Below are 14,089 nucleotides of genomic sequence, written 5' to 3' on the forward strand. Positions count from 1 at the left end.
AAAGTCCCACAGTACCTCTAGACTAAGGCCTGATATTCCAGCTTTAAAATCCTGCTCTTTTCCCATCAGGATTTGTTAGTTTGCAAAATACTTTGTCATCTCAGGGAAGTGAACAATGTGAACTACTCTTGTTACAATTAAGGTACAGGTTCTTTCCTGAGAGGAGATTTTGACAGGATGGAAGGTAGTACCCAAAAAGTGAACGGGGGAATTTGCAGCTGATAAAGAAAAGCCACGGAGCTGAGAAATGAGAGAACTAGTCTCTGAATTCAGAGGGTCAGGGGCGTAACAGATTCAATTCGGCAAACGTTTTTCAAGAACATACTCCATCATAATGGGATTTATTGGGTGTGAAGAGGTAGAGAGGACAAAGGTGATTAAAACACTTCTGGGAGTTCACAGAGGCAACAGAGTGAAAGAGAACTGAGCAGTATGAATCTCCTGTCTGTTTCTTACCCTCTTGTGTGTGTGTGTGTGTGACCTTAAAAAAGTTATTAGGTTTCTCTGTGCCTCAGTTTTCCTATTCTTGAAGGTAAATGTACTCACTGCCCCACCCTGCACGTCATTGGACGTATGACCTAATCAGCAGGCTGAAGTCATAACCACACCACAATTTCCCTCTCCAATTGAGAATATTGCCCCTAACTTCTCTCATAAAGTTGAATTCAGCTGTATACCAGATCACTAATAGATGAAATCCCTCAAGCTCCTCAGGTTGTTGATTTTGAGATGAGACCTGACTGAAGAAATTATTATGTGCCCCAGGGAAGGAAGGTAAGTGGTAGACACACTATGTGGATGGAAAATGGCTTAAGAAAACAAGTTTGATTGCTTATTTCAGATCATGAAAAATAAATTCAGCCTCAGTCTTCATATCAACTGATGTGGCCAAGATTACTAGAGAAGCCAGTCGAAGGTTCATACATGGATTTGACCCAACTGTGCACATTCCTCTTCAAAATCTCTGAAGAGTTTTCTAAAGAGAACCAAAATTCTTTTAAAGGAAAGAAAAGATGCAGGAGCAGGGTTTCATTTCAGGGAAAAGGGAATATTCTGTAAGTTCCTTAGTTACTGTTAATGTAAGAAGGAGTTCCAGCAGGTACTGGTACAGCTGGCCTAGAAGATATTTATGGTCCATTGAGAGTTGTAAGCAAGGACTGTTTTTTTTTTTTTTTTTTGAGGAAGAAAAAGGCAGCAATTTCCTTTTAAATATTTTAGTTTGTTATCATGACATGACTACGCTATAAGGCATGCAAAAGTATTTAAGAGGTCCAGTGAGCAAAACCAGCTCAGAAAGGATGACCTTGGGAATTGTAGAAGCTTGGCTAGAGTGTGTTGATGACTTTCTTGTGTTTAAAAAAAAAACAACAACTATAAAAAGGGGTTATAATAAAGTATCTAGCTGGGGACTAGTGGGTCATATTTGAAAAGCAGAGAAAATGTCTAACTTTGGAAAATGCCAATTTCCTACACTCTAAGTCTTACGTGCTTAATTAGCAGTGGTGTGTCCAGGACTTACGGGTTTCTTGGAAATCTGGGATATGTGTGTGTGAGTGAACGTCTCTAGGGTCGAACAGAGACCTTGAAACTGTTTGAGATTTAGCACTGGAAGTCATAGTATCTAGACAAATCACTCATCTCACTATCTTTGAGTTTTCCATAAAAATGAAGGATAGTATTTGCCTCAGACCAAAGGTTTTGTAGTCAAATGGACTGTGATAAAAACAAGCTTTGTCATGAACTAGTTATAATGTCTTCAGACAAACATTTGCTGTGAGGTATTAATGATATCTTCTACCTCACAAGGTTTAAGAAAATTCAAGAAATGTATGTATAGCACCTAGCACAGAGTCCAGTCCATTGTGGACTCCCAGTAAATGAAAATGATATTTTTATTCTACTAGTAGTTTTCATTAGCCCTCTCCCTAGGAAACAAGATTAAGAACTAGAATTGTTTATTACTATTCACCTATTATTTATTACTGGTAGCAAATCTCCCCCGCCCCTCATTTGAAATACTGGAAACCTAAAAGATATTGAGATTTAAATAGCAAGTTTAACATTAAAGAAGTTGTAATAAACCACTGAATGGACCCAATGCATAGATTTTAGACCTATGTAAGTATAGGAAACTTTTCTAGATTTCCTTGATTAGAAAGAAAATCTGGCATCTCTCAACTTGGCTCCTCTAAATCTGGGGGTCATAACAATCTCCAAAAGAGTTGCTTGCCAGTAAGGTAAGGCAATTTGAAAGTCTTGGAATAAAATTGTAAATCAAAATTTCTTCTTTCCAGAAGAGATTCTGTTAATGGAAATGTTTGTAGGTCTGGACAGTGTGGGCTGCATACTTGTGGCAGCTTAAAAAGTTTAATGTGGTCAAAAATTATTGAGCTGCTGTTTCTCTGAAGGCTGTTGGCCCAAGGCAGGCATGATGACAGTTACAGGTAATGACATTGCACCTGTGAGATCTCCCCTTGATGGGTCCCTTGGATTTGGAAAACCTCCTGGAAAACCTCTCATTTTCTGGACAGTCACCTACTCCAGCTTCCAACTTCTCACTTGCTCCCACCAATTCTTTATAATACTCTCTGATAATAATATGATAGTATTAATAATGTTAATAATTATCAAATAACGGCTAACATTTATTAAGCATTAACACTGCATCAGGCATTGTTCTGGGGCTAATTTATTCTTCCAGCAGCCTCATCATAATCCCCATTTTACAGATGAGGAAACTGAGGTATGATGCAATCAATCTGGATCTGAGCCCAGCCTTAAGTCTTGATATTCCCATAAAAGTACATTTAATGGGGGGCAGCTGGCTCAGTTGGTAGAGCATGTGACTCCTGATCTTGGGCTCATGAGTTCGAGTCCCATTTTGGGTGGAGATTACTTAAATAAAACATTTTTAAAAAGTACCCTTAATGGGTTTCTTTTCAAAATTGGAAGAAAGTTTGGCCACCTGAATAATGGTTGATTAGGCAATGGTCCAAAGAAACAATGATCAAAACAGTGGCTCATCCATCTTCCAAAATTCATGGATTACTTTGCGAATCCCTGGTAAAATTAGTAGAAGAAAAATAAATTTAAAAAAAATGAAAGTAGACTTTGTGTAGAGGAATTCACCTGGCCATATTTGAGGTCATTTCATTGTTAAACTTCCACAAAGCATTTGATCAAGGATGATAGGCCCTAGCTCAACTGTTTGATGACCTATCTCTTGTGTTATCTTATGGTTTTATGGACCAGGAAAAATAAATTATTATGCTCTGGATATGGAAAGGTAGGGTGAAAAAATTAAGAGGTTTTGCATTAAAATTACACTTTATGAAAACTAATGAAATTGTTTGGATTTAATAAAGTCTGAAACTGCACTTTCCAGTTTGGTAGCCACTAGCGACACGTAGCTAGTCTAAATTGAGATGTACTTGAAATATAAAATACATACTGGATTTCAAGGACTTAAACAAAAAGAGGATGCAAATATCTCATTAATAATGTTTTGTATTAGGGGCACCTGGGTGGCTCAGTTGGTTAAGTGTCCAACTCTTGGTTCTGGCTCAGGTCATGATCTCAATTGTGATCTCAATCCCAATTGTGAGATCGAGCCCCAAGTCAGGCACCATGCCCAGCATGGAGCCTGCTTAAGATTGTCTCTCTCTCCTATACTCTCATTCTCTCTCTCTCTCACTCTCTCTTAAAAAAATATTTTGTATTAGTTACATGATTAAATGATAATCTTTTGGTAATACTGAGTTAAAAAATATATCATTAAATTAGTTTTCACCTATTTCTTTTCACTTGTTTTAGTGTGGCTACTGAAAAAATTTTAAGTACATATGTAACTCACATTATATTCTGTTGGGCAGTGCTGCTCTAACACACAATATGTGAAGTACAGACTGGGACATTGTGATAGATACCACCTGACGGTGACATCAGTATGGCCATATTTTGGGCACCCAGGCTGGGGTTCCAAAGGCTAGGCTATGTTTCTAGGGCCCTATGTGCTTTTTCTGAAGCAGGTAACTTGGAGACCTACCATTCTCTGTTGGTATGTGACACATGACAGGTCCAAAGAATAGGTCCTGCTCAAAGCTAATGGGTAATAAGACATATTCATAAAGATTATTTTAATTAGGTATAACATTCTTTCGTCTAAAAAAATGTCAGTTGATAACTGAAAAGCAAAATAAAAGTGCCTTGGGGCTTTAAAATTGTATTCATTTATATCTTTCTTTTCCCCTTAATTCTTGCTTATTTTGCTTTTCATCTTTAAAACAGAGATCAAGTCAAATGTTTGGGGACTTTTTTCTTTGAGGCCATTATAATTTTTTTTTAAGTAGGCTCCATGCCCAGCATGGAGCCCAACATGGGGTTTGAACTCATGACCGTGCGATCAAGACCTGAGCTGAGATCAAGAGTCAGACTCCTGACTGAGCCACCCAGGTGCCCCAAGGCCATTATAATTTATATTGATAGAAAAGTGTCAATGCTTAATTCATATCTCTTTTCTTCTTGCTGTACTTATCCACTTCTGCACATAATTTATTCCTCCAATAACCTTCCCTATTCCTACTCCCCATGCTTACAACTCTCAAATAAAATAGATTTGGAAAAATTTCTTATGTGAGGTATTGATAGTTTTCTTTAGTAGGTCACAGGCTCCAAGTTACTGAACATTTTTGGACACTCTTATTAAGTGACTGCTTATAGTTTTGTCAGGAACCTTGAATATAAACTTAATTTAAAAATTTAAAAATACACAAATGGTCCAATCTTCACTTACTAATGTTAGTTGAGGTTTGATTGCAGCAGTCACTGTGTAACCAAAAACACAACTGTGACAGAGAGATCTCAGCAACAAGGACTTCTTAGAGCAGGCATTTGCCACCTTACCTAGCTTGATCTTATTGACTCCTGCTGGGATATGCCTGTTTGGAGACAGGATTTACTGTAGAAGGCAGAAAGGACCCTGGCCAACAAAGCCTTATTCAGAAAACATGGAGTGGTCTTACTCTGGTATGATGGATAGAATGACACGTGGTTAACTTTTTGCTGCTTATTGCTCATTAATATGCAATTGAACATATTCAAATGACAGAGGAGAGCAGTTCTGAGAAGACTGACCTAGGGTGGAAGTTCTCGAAGCCAACTCCAGGAAAAACTATAGAGGTGGCATCCCCTGCCTTGAGGCACATCCTATAGATACCTGTCCTTCTCATCATTAGCCACTCTTCTGCCTTCCTTCAGTGTTTTTCCTTTTGTATCCAATGACTTTATGATTCTCCCTGGAGGCTCCCAGCCGACCATCTCCACCATTATAACCCTGCATGCTTCTCAACATTTCCCATGCGTAGAGTCCATCAAATGTAACTAACATGAATTGTATACTCCTTGAATTCTTATCTCTACTAGGAAAAAATGGGCGGAAATAATTTTTAACCAGGTAAATGTTTCTTTTTTTTTTTTAAAGATTTTATTTATTTATTTGACAGAGAGAGACACAGCGAGAGAGGGATCATAGCAGGGGGAGTGTGAGAGGGAGAAGCAGGCTTCCCACGGAGCAGGGAGCCCGATGTGGGCCTCGATCCCAGGACCCTGGGATCATGACCTGAGCCGAAGGCAGACGCTTAACGACTGAGCCACCCAGGCGCCCCAGGTAAATGTTTCTTTGCTAATCTTATGTTCCTCTCCTCCGAGGGACAGAGAGATCTGAGTAATAATCTGACATAGGAAAATGTAAACCAGATGTCTACCCAATTCTCTTATTGTTAAAATAGGTAGCCAAAGAGCATTCAGAGATCCACTCAGGGAGAATTTGATGTCAAAGATTATTAATTTACCACTAACTATATAATTATTTGTTGGTTATATCACATCCAGATTCTTTGAGGTAGAAGTTCTCGTAACATTGTAATAACTTTGTATGGTGATGGATGATAATTATACTTCCTATGGCGAGCATTTCGTAATGTATATGATTTTCAAATCACTATGTTGTACACCTAAAACTAATATATGTTAACTGTGCTTCAATTAAATTTTTAAGAAAAATTTGAAAGTTCTCATGAATTTAGAAGAACCCACAGAGTTGTTTTATTCTTAACAAGAGGTAACCAAGTTTTCATTCCAAAATTCTCAGTCAAAAATGCATTTCTCAGTATGAAGATATCATTGAACCCGGGGTGGGGGGAAAGCTAATTAACTGTCTCATTGAAACATTCCTTCCCTTTTGGAGTCAACTGGGGACCCATGGACTTTGAGCCCATTGTCAAATGGTGTGTGAAAGAGATCCAAGTTCAACAATAAATATTATCAGCAATATAATAGTTTTCTCCAGCCCTCAAGGCCAAATGACCTGCATTTTAGCAAATTGATTTTGTTCATGCATTGTGTTAAGCCAAGCAATTGTTTCCCATGACATGCTTGAACCCACTGTTGCTCTGTCTATGAAATTCATGGTTGAATTGTCCAATTGCTGATTGCTATTCCCATTTGCTTTAATAATAGTCACTTCCTTCATCAGTAATGGGTTTTATATACAGTGCACAATCAAAACCATTCAATGTCACCCATAAACATTTGATGAATTGTCTAATACAGTTATGAGAGTTGCTTATTTGGGACACAGCTAGTGTAAGCCTTACTGAATTAATGAGATGATGTACCATGGCATTAGGCAATGGGTGCTTTCCTCCCCCACATTAGCTGTACGTTCTCTTTTAACCAAGGACCCATTTAAGTCATTAGCATAATCTTCATCAACTTGTCAAGATAATGGAGGGCCCCCTAAGTTCAGAGAAGGCCTCACATAATTCATGGATGTTTAAAGAACATGGATATAGAAAGGGTTTGGGAGCAATGGACAAATAAGATCTGCATGGAAAACAACACCAAAAGGGCTTTATAAGAGATTTTGCCTTGAAAAGCATGAAGTGTGAACTCAGTTTTGAGGGAGAGAAGGGAGACTCATTCTCTGAAATGGGGAAGATAAATTAGCTAACAAAATGCACAAAGACAAATTTGGGACAGAAAGCTGGAGGAAGAGCAGATAAAGATAACCCCAGAGATGATAATCCAGGTCGAAATGAAAGGAAGAGAACTCTCGAGCCTGCTTTCAGCAAATCCCACATCTGTATTTGTTACAGACACGTGAGTCTACATTTTGGGGGAGGCAAGTGACTTATCAACGTTGACACGTGCCTACCAGACTTCCTTAGCAATCAGACAAGGTTTATAATTACTTCGCCGTCCTTCTGACATGGGACGATTTGGAGCTGGGTGCACACTGATTTCTGACCAGTAGATTCTTAGATTCTGTTCCATAAATCCTCCACTAAATTAACTTCAGATGGCTGACATCACCATGTCAGAATCTCACCCAATGTAGCAAGAAGTTAATAAATTGACCCCGTTAAAAAGCAAGATACTCTCTCCCTTTAAATTATGCTAGGACTAGTAGGGAATATCAAGTTCTTCTTCTTCTTCTTTTTTTTTAAAGATTTTTTTTTTTTATTAGAGAGAGAGAGAATGAGAGATAGAGAGCATGAGAGGGAAGAGGGTCAGAGGGAGAAGTAGACTCCCTGCTGAGCAGGGAGCCTGATGTGGGACTCGATCCCGGGACTCCAGGATCATGACCTGAGCCGAAGGCAGTCGCTTAACCAACTGAGCCACCCAGGCGCCCCAGGAATGTCAAGTTCTTCTAGTTCAACACCTCATTCCCTCATGTACTCATTCATTCAACAAATATTTCTTGGAGACCACCTCCATGCCAGATTAGGTCCCTGTTCCCAAGTCCCTACAGTGTGGTTGGGAACACAGGCACTGAATACTAAACTAAAAAATTATTTCAAGTGTGGTAAATATTAAGAAGGAAATAAATGTAGTAATATGATAGAATTATTGTGGAGGAGATAAGAGATGGGTTGGGGGTATCCACCTTTGAGAAGGTGACATTTGAGCTGAGATTTAGATGAAGACACGAAGCCACTTGAGGTTATAGGCAAAGAAAATAACGGTGCCAAGGCCCTGAGGTGGGAACCAGAATAATATATTTGACAAAAGCAAGCAGTGAGAGAGAGTGAATCTAACAGGGGCTGGAGAGGTAGGCAGGACACAGAACTGAAGTTAAAGAACTCACCCAGGGCCATAACACTATACACGAGTAACCAAGGAAGTAAAATGGAGGTTACAGAGAAGTGACATGCACAGTAGACGAGATAAACAGTCCTGTAGAATAGTGACATTTGAATGGTAGAGGGAAGAAGGGTAGTCCATGAAATAGACAGAGATCTCAAACTCAAATGCCTTTAGTGGCCAGACAAGTATCATAAACATGTGAGGCAGGCGTTGGTAAGAGACAGGGAGTTGGGGGAGATGCAGTGACCTGAAGAATGAGTGACGTGCCCAACAGCATTCAGACTCATTAAAAAATACTTTGCAGGCAAAATAAAATACATATGTGGAGGCAAGCAGAGCCCATGGACCATCGATATGCAACAGGGATCTGGAGGAAAAGTAGGAAGCAGGCTGAGAATGAGAAAAGTCAATAGAGCCTGGTCACCCATAACTCAGAGAGGAGAGCTACACTTATATTTCTATGACCTACATTAAAAAGTTTATTAGGCAGTAACCCAAAAGCTTATTCTGATGACTACTACAACAATAACTCACACTAGTTGTTACAGAACTTGCCTAACTGAAAAATAAAGGTAATGATCCAGTGGGTCAGATTTGTAAAGACTGGAATCCTAGAACCAAGGGGTACCTCGAGGACTGGATGTAGAAGTCCTCTTGAAGAATCATGGCCATCCACTCTGTGCCTGCATGGATCCGGGAAAGGGAAACCCCCACACACCGCCAACCACACACACACATACAAGGCGCTGTAAGTGTTCAGCAAGTTCTATCAATTTGATCTGTTGTTACGTGGAGCTGATATCTGGCTCCTTTTAGCCCCAAAGCCCTAGATTTCCACCCCATCCCTGCCAGAGACACACAGATCATTTAACTTTTCCCACCTACTGGCAAATATTTAGAAACAGTGACTCTGTCACTGCCTTCCCTCTGCAAGTCTTCCCTTCTCTAGACAAAATATCTCCATCACCATGTCCAGACTCTGCCATCCCAGTCACCTTTCTGTGAACCTTCTCTAGTTTGTCACTCTTTCTCCTGAAAAGGGGCCCAGGGAGAACACCACATTCCTAGCTGATTTATAATCTAGGGCTTCTTTAGGCATCGTGTTCTGCAGTATTGGAAACACAATTGCGTTTTATGGAGCCCCGTCTCCTTTGTCCCTGTTCCCACTCCCCACCCTCCAAGGCAAGTGTGTTTGTTGTATTTTGTGGACAGATAGATAATCTAGAGTGAGAGCTCCCATCAGCATAAAGAATGCCGTCCCTCATCACTCTATCATTTCTGATTAAGATCACTCAGTCTAATGTACATTATGTCTTGTACCAATAATGCCTGTGCAATGCTTCATGCTTCCTGTGCCACTTTCTAGACATTATCTTATTATGTGCTGAAACTGGAAAAGTATATTTTTGCACAAAGAGGAAGATGAATCTGAGAACGAGTAGTGAAAGGCAGAGGAAAAATTGGAAATCTGACCCCTGAAAAGAGTGTTGAATGGAAGCATCCAATGACGTGGCTTTGAATCTAAGTTCTCCCTTTACCCACCAACTGCAAGTTCTTTTAGAAATAAAATTAATGATCACAATAAGAACAGCACCACTACCTATCAATAAATGCCTAGTAGATACCAATCCCCACAATGAGCTTTTTAGGTATGGCATATCATATGTTTCGTATGAGTCTTTGAAGAATGTTATCTCCATTTTTAAAGATAGAGCTTCAGTGACTTGCCCCATGTCACAAAATTAGCAGGTGACACTTGGATTTAAACCTAATTCTGTCTGTCTCTGAAGTTCAATCACTTCATAGTTTTATACCACAATCGCCCTTTGTGGGCACTGTCTATACTACATGACTTAGCAGTTAATTGAAAACAAAAAAACAGAACTCTTATAGTAATTCCATCTCCAGAGATGCTTCTCCAAGTAGGGAGAAGCAGGAACATGTGTTGCCTCACCAGTGGGGCTAGAGAGGCTGTGAGAGCATATGCACAAGGGCAAGAGCGTAAGGGAGGGGAGAAAGGCCACACGCCAACCTCAGCGTTGGACATTGTGTCTTGAACTGGGCTGAAATGCAGGCCCACAGCTCCTGTCGTAAGCACATTAGGAATATAAATAAGATTTCAAGGTGACAGTTCAGCCTAAGAAAACAGTGTTTTCAAGCACTTTTAATAACACTTTAGCAGTATTCACTTGTATATAAATCATGTGCTAATTTATTCATTAAAATAGCCTGTACTTGGCAACATTTTATTAACCTTAGTTTATGCTAATAAGATCAGTACTCATATTTTTTAAAAATGCATCTCTTTATAATTACTCCATAATTCTGATTTTCTTCCAACTTGAACTAAGCCCTTACTAACTCCAAGTCACATTCCACATCTCATGAAAACGAGTTCAAATTACAATATTATAGGATAGAACTTTCAGAAAGCACAAATTTGGGAGAGAGAGTATTCCCAGATCTAGCCATGATCAGAATCTCCTGGGCACTTTCTTATGCTCCCATGAATTACAGATTCCAGTGTGCTCCTGCAATCTACTGGGTCAAAATCTCTAGGGATGGGATCTATGGGGAATGGAGATCTGCAGCAATTGGTCCAAAAACCAGGACTTAGGAACCAGTAACTAGAACATTTCCACTCTGCACAGGCCTATTGCAGCTCACAGGAGGCACAATATAGTGAGGGATATCCCAAAAGCATGATCACCAGTCACCGCTGAGGATCCAGTGAGTCCCAGAAAAATTAATTTTAAGTCTCATTATTAACTGATGACCTTTCATTCTTTATTTTTTAGGGCCTGGGTAGCCATTTTAATACCTAGTTACTGCAAAAAAACACTACAAACACACACACACACACAAAAAAAGACACACAAATACAAAAAAAAAAAAAACAAACCCTACAAATATAAAACCAGGTGGAGATAATCGTAGGGATAGAGCCACATGAACAGCTAAAATAAAAAAAAAAAAGTACTTTAAACGTTGTTCTCAAGTGGTTAGAATAATAGTGTCAAAAAGATGGCAAAATTGGTACCTCTTTCCTATCTGACACCTGTGATAGACACTGCTAATCAATCATAGCATTTGTCTTTGTTTCATCCGGAAACAGCCTCAAAACCCTTTCCAACCAAGCACTCAGGGCATCCCTGCCATCTGATCATTTGGGGAACATATGTGCCCTTCCCTGGCTAGTATAAGTAGTTAAACTGAAATTATCATCTAATATTTTACAACAGCATATCCATTATAGGATATTTACCCCACAAAGTGCACACAGACCCCTGAAGTTTCTCAGGTAGATGAGACCATAGGAGCAGATCACCTTGCTACTTCATCTCTATAAGTGGTTTCACATTTATATTTTTTAATGAAAATATCCAGAAATCAGTTAACTGCTAAAATGTTTATAATACATGGGCAGCACTCATATCATTCAAGCCAACTAGGCTCTGCTGATGATAATTCAAAGTTTCACTTTGAATAAATGCTATTAGGAGAGACAAGCTGAGGTCCAAGGGGTCTTTAAAATTAAATGGAGCATCTGCCTAGAAAAATAATGTATGAGTCGCATTGATTTCCATTGATCAGCAGCACTACATATTTTCTCCTATGGAGACTCCGGGCCCTATTGCCACATAATATTTAGTGTCCTGGTAAATGAGAGGGTGGAAATCACAAGGACACTTGCTTTCTGCCACATTTCATTTGAAAAAGAAAATCATTATAATTCATTTGTCTTTGGTTCCTGTCATGGCTATTCTCGGCTCCTTGGCTTCTACCGTCACTTCCCAAGTCATACTGGGTGGAATCCCATGTAAGCCCATATATCAGGGTGATGCCTAGTTCATCAGCTTGATTTCATCATACCGACAGCCCCTGTGATCACGCAATAAGATCAGAGAGAACAGACCCACCTCATCATAGATGCTGTCATTCCTGTGAAAGTCTCCAGCCTTCCTCGGAAGAACGTGGACGTGAACATGCTGAAAATGAACGAGAGAGAAAAGAAATGAAATGTGATTATCTCCCCATATATTTCAAGACTTGACAGTGATGCTCCCATGAAGCCCAATTACTCCACATTCGTTCCTGCTGGATTAGTTTTCAGAGGAGGGTGATGTTCACCTTCAGTAACTGTATCTGAAATCCATGGAGAATGGAGAGGCTCAAAACAAGAGAGAAAAATGTGGTGGCATGGATGAGAATTTGAGTGAAATGCCAGGGTGTTTTGGGGGGGGGGTGTCTGTGGAATTAGCCATAGCTGTCAGTCTTGGCTATAGTTAGCCAGTGCTTTGAAGTGACAGCATGGTTTAAAAAGTTGACTACAGGGACTCTGAAAGGGACAAAAACTCAAAATTGGCCAAAAGAGAATTGCATAAGAGCAAATAAGTGAGAGTAGCAAAGAGTGTGGGCCAAGTTACAGAATCATGGTTTTCAAATAAAAATCATTTAACAGTAATACAAATAGTCCTCCTTTGTTAAACATCTACTTACTGTGATAAGAAAGCTCTATGCTTAGCATGGATCTCATGTACTGCTCTGAATAATCCCATGAGGCAACTTCTGCTCTCAGATCCCCTTTACAGATGAGGAAATCTACCCTCAGAAGTGGTCAAGACCCCACAGGAGGTGGCAGCATCCCTGCAGGAACCCAGGGCTTGTGGCTCTTGCCCCCACACTCTTCATGAGCATCGATGCTCCTTCTGTGAGTTCGATCTATTAAAAAGCCCGTGTCTCCAGTCTATGAAAGCCCCCAGGTAATAGTCATAGCAATGTTGTTATGCAGAGATCATGAATCAAGGCACATCGCATATCTAATTCAATATATTCTTCAAGGCTAAACTGCTGTTTGAAAGTTTTACTTTCCAAATAGCCTCTGTTGTACCTTGGCTAAAGTTAAACCTCATTCCTGCCCTTGAGCTATGTTCCTGCGTTTATTACAAACCGTGGGGAGGAATGTGAAAATGAAAAGCCTAAATGTAGAGAGGCAGACAAAGAATCAGACTTAGTCCCTGATCACGCCCACCCCTTCTTGATTACAGAGATCAGGCTCTGAGCTTCCAAAGGGCCTCTGAAGAATGTGAGATGAAGTGTCCCTATGGCTTTGCTGCACATGGAGGGGAAAAATGATATGCTATTAAAGCAGAGGCAGGGAACAAGGCGGTCCAAGATGAACGAATGCAGAGGAGCCTCACATCAGCCCCTGAGTGCAGTCCCCAAAGAAGGACACGTTTTTGCCAGAATATTCTCCAGTTGATGATGGAAGGTAGTCATAGACTGTTCAGCAACTGGGACAGTGTATACTTCAGTTACAAAGACAGAGTGAGCTATAGGGAGACAAGGGGAACAAATAAACAAGGCAACATAAGTTGCAAACTGCCTGTGGAACAAAGTCTTAGGAGAAAGCAATGGAGGACGGGCTCAGGCTGGAATACGCTGAAGGACACAGGCTGGCTGACTTCAAGGTGAGACCAGAAAAATGCCACAGCACAAGGAGAGAGCTCCCCTCCGAAGGAGGCTTCACTCGACCCTCGCTTCCCAAACCTGCAGCTCTCCTTCCCTCCTCTTGTTCTTTCCCCTTTCCTTTCTTCCTTTTCTCCTTCCTTCCTTTCTGCCCTGCTTCCTTCTTTTCTTCCTTTCTTCTATCCACCCACCCACCACCTCCCTCGTACGTGGAATAATCAGGTATTCCACACCAGTGCCCCGCAGTCAAACTGCCTACTGTGAACCTGACCGACGACTTCCTGGCCGTGTCCCCTGCCTCAGAAGGGCCTGGATCTCTGTATCCTTGGCTGCAGCGGGGATGGCAGCAGTCTCTACCTCACATGGTCATTAAGAGGATTCAAATCCACTAAGCCTGCGCTCAGCATGCTGCTTTGTGGATCATCGGTATTCAGTACATGTAGCTATAACACTATTACTCTTCTTCTTCTTCTTC

The 14,089-nt window shown here is 40.4% G+C and overlaps 1 protein-coding gene across 10 annotated transcripts in view; it reads right to left on the minus strand.

The window, feature by feature from the left end:
• FHIT (fragile histidine triad diadenosine triphosphatase) overlaps positions 1-14,089 on the minus strand; it is a 1,457,066-nt gene that overhangs the window by 160,754 nt on the left and 1,282,223 nt on the right. For all 10 annotated transcript variants that reach the window (XM_035725008.1, XM_035725007.1, XM_035725006.1 and 7 more), the window contains one exon: positions 12,066-12,134. In XM_035725008.1, coding sequence (XP_035580901.1) covers positions 12,066-12,134 — 69 coding nt within the window. The remainder of the gene's footprint in view (positions 1-12,065; positions 12,135-14,089) is intronic.

This window comes from Zalophus californianus, chromosome 1, assembly GCF_009762305.2.
Source record: "Zalophus californianus isolate mZalCal1 chromosome 1, mZalCal1.pri.v2, whole genome shotgun sequence".
Taxonomy (NCBI): domain Eukaryota; kingdom Metazoa; phylum Chordata; class Mammalia; order Carnivora; family Otariidae; genus Zalophus; species Zalophus californianus.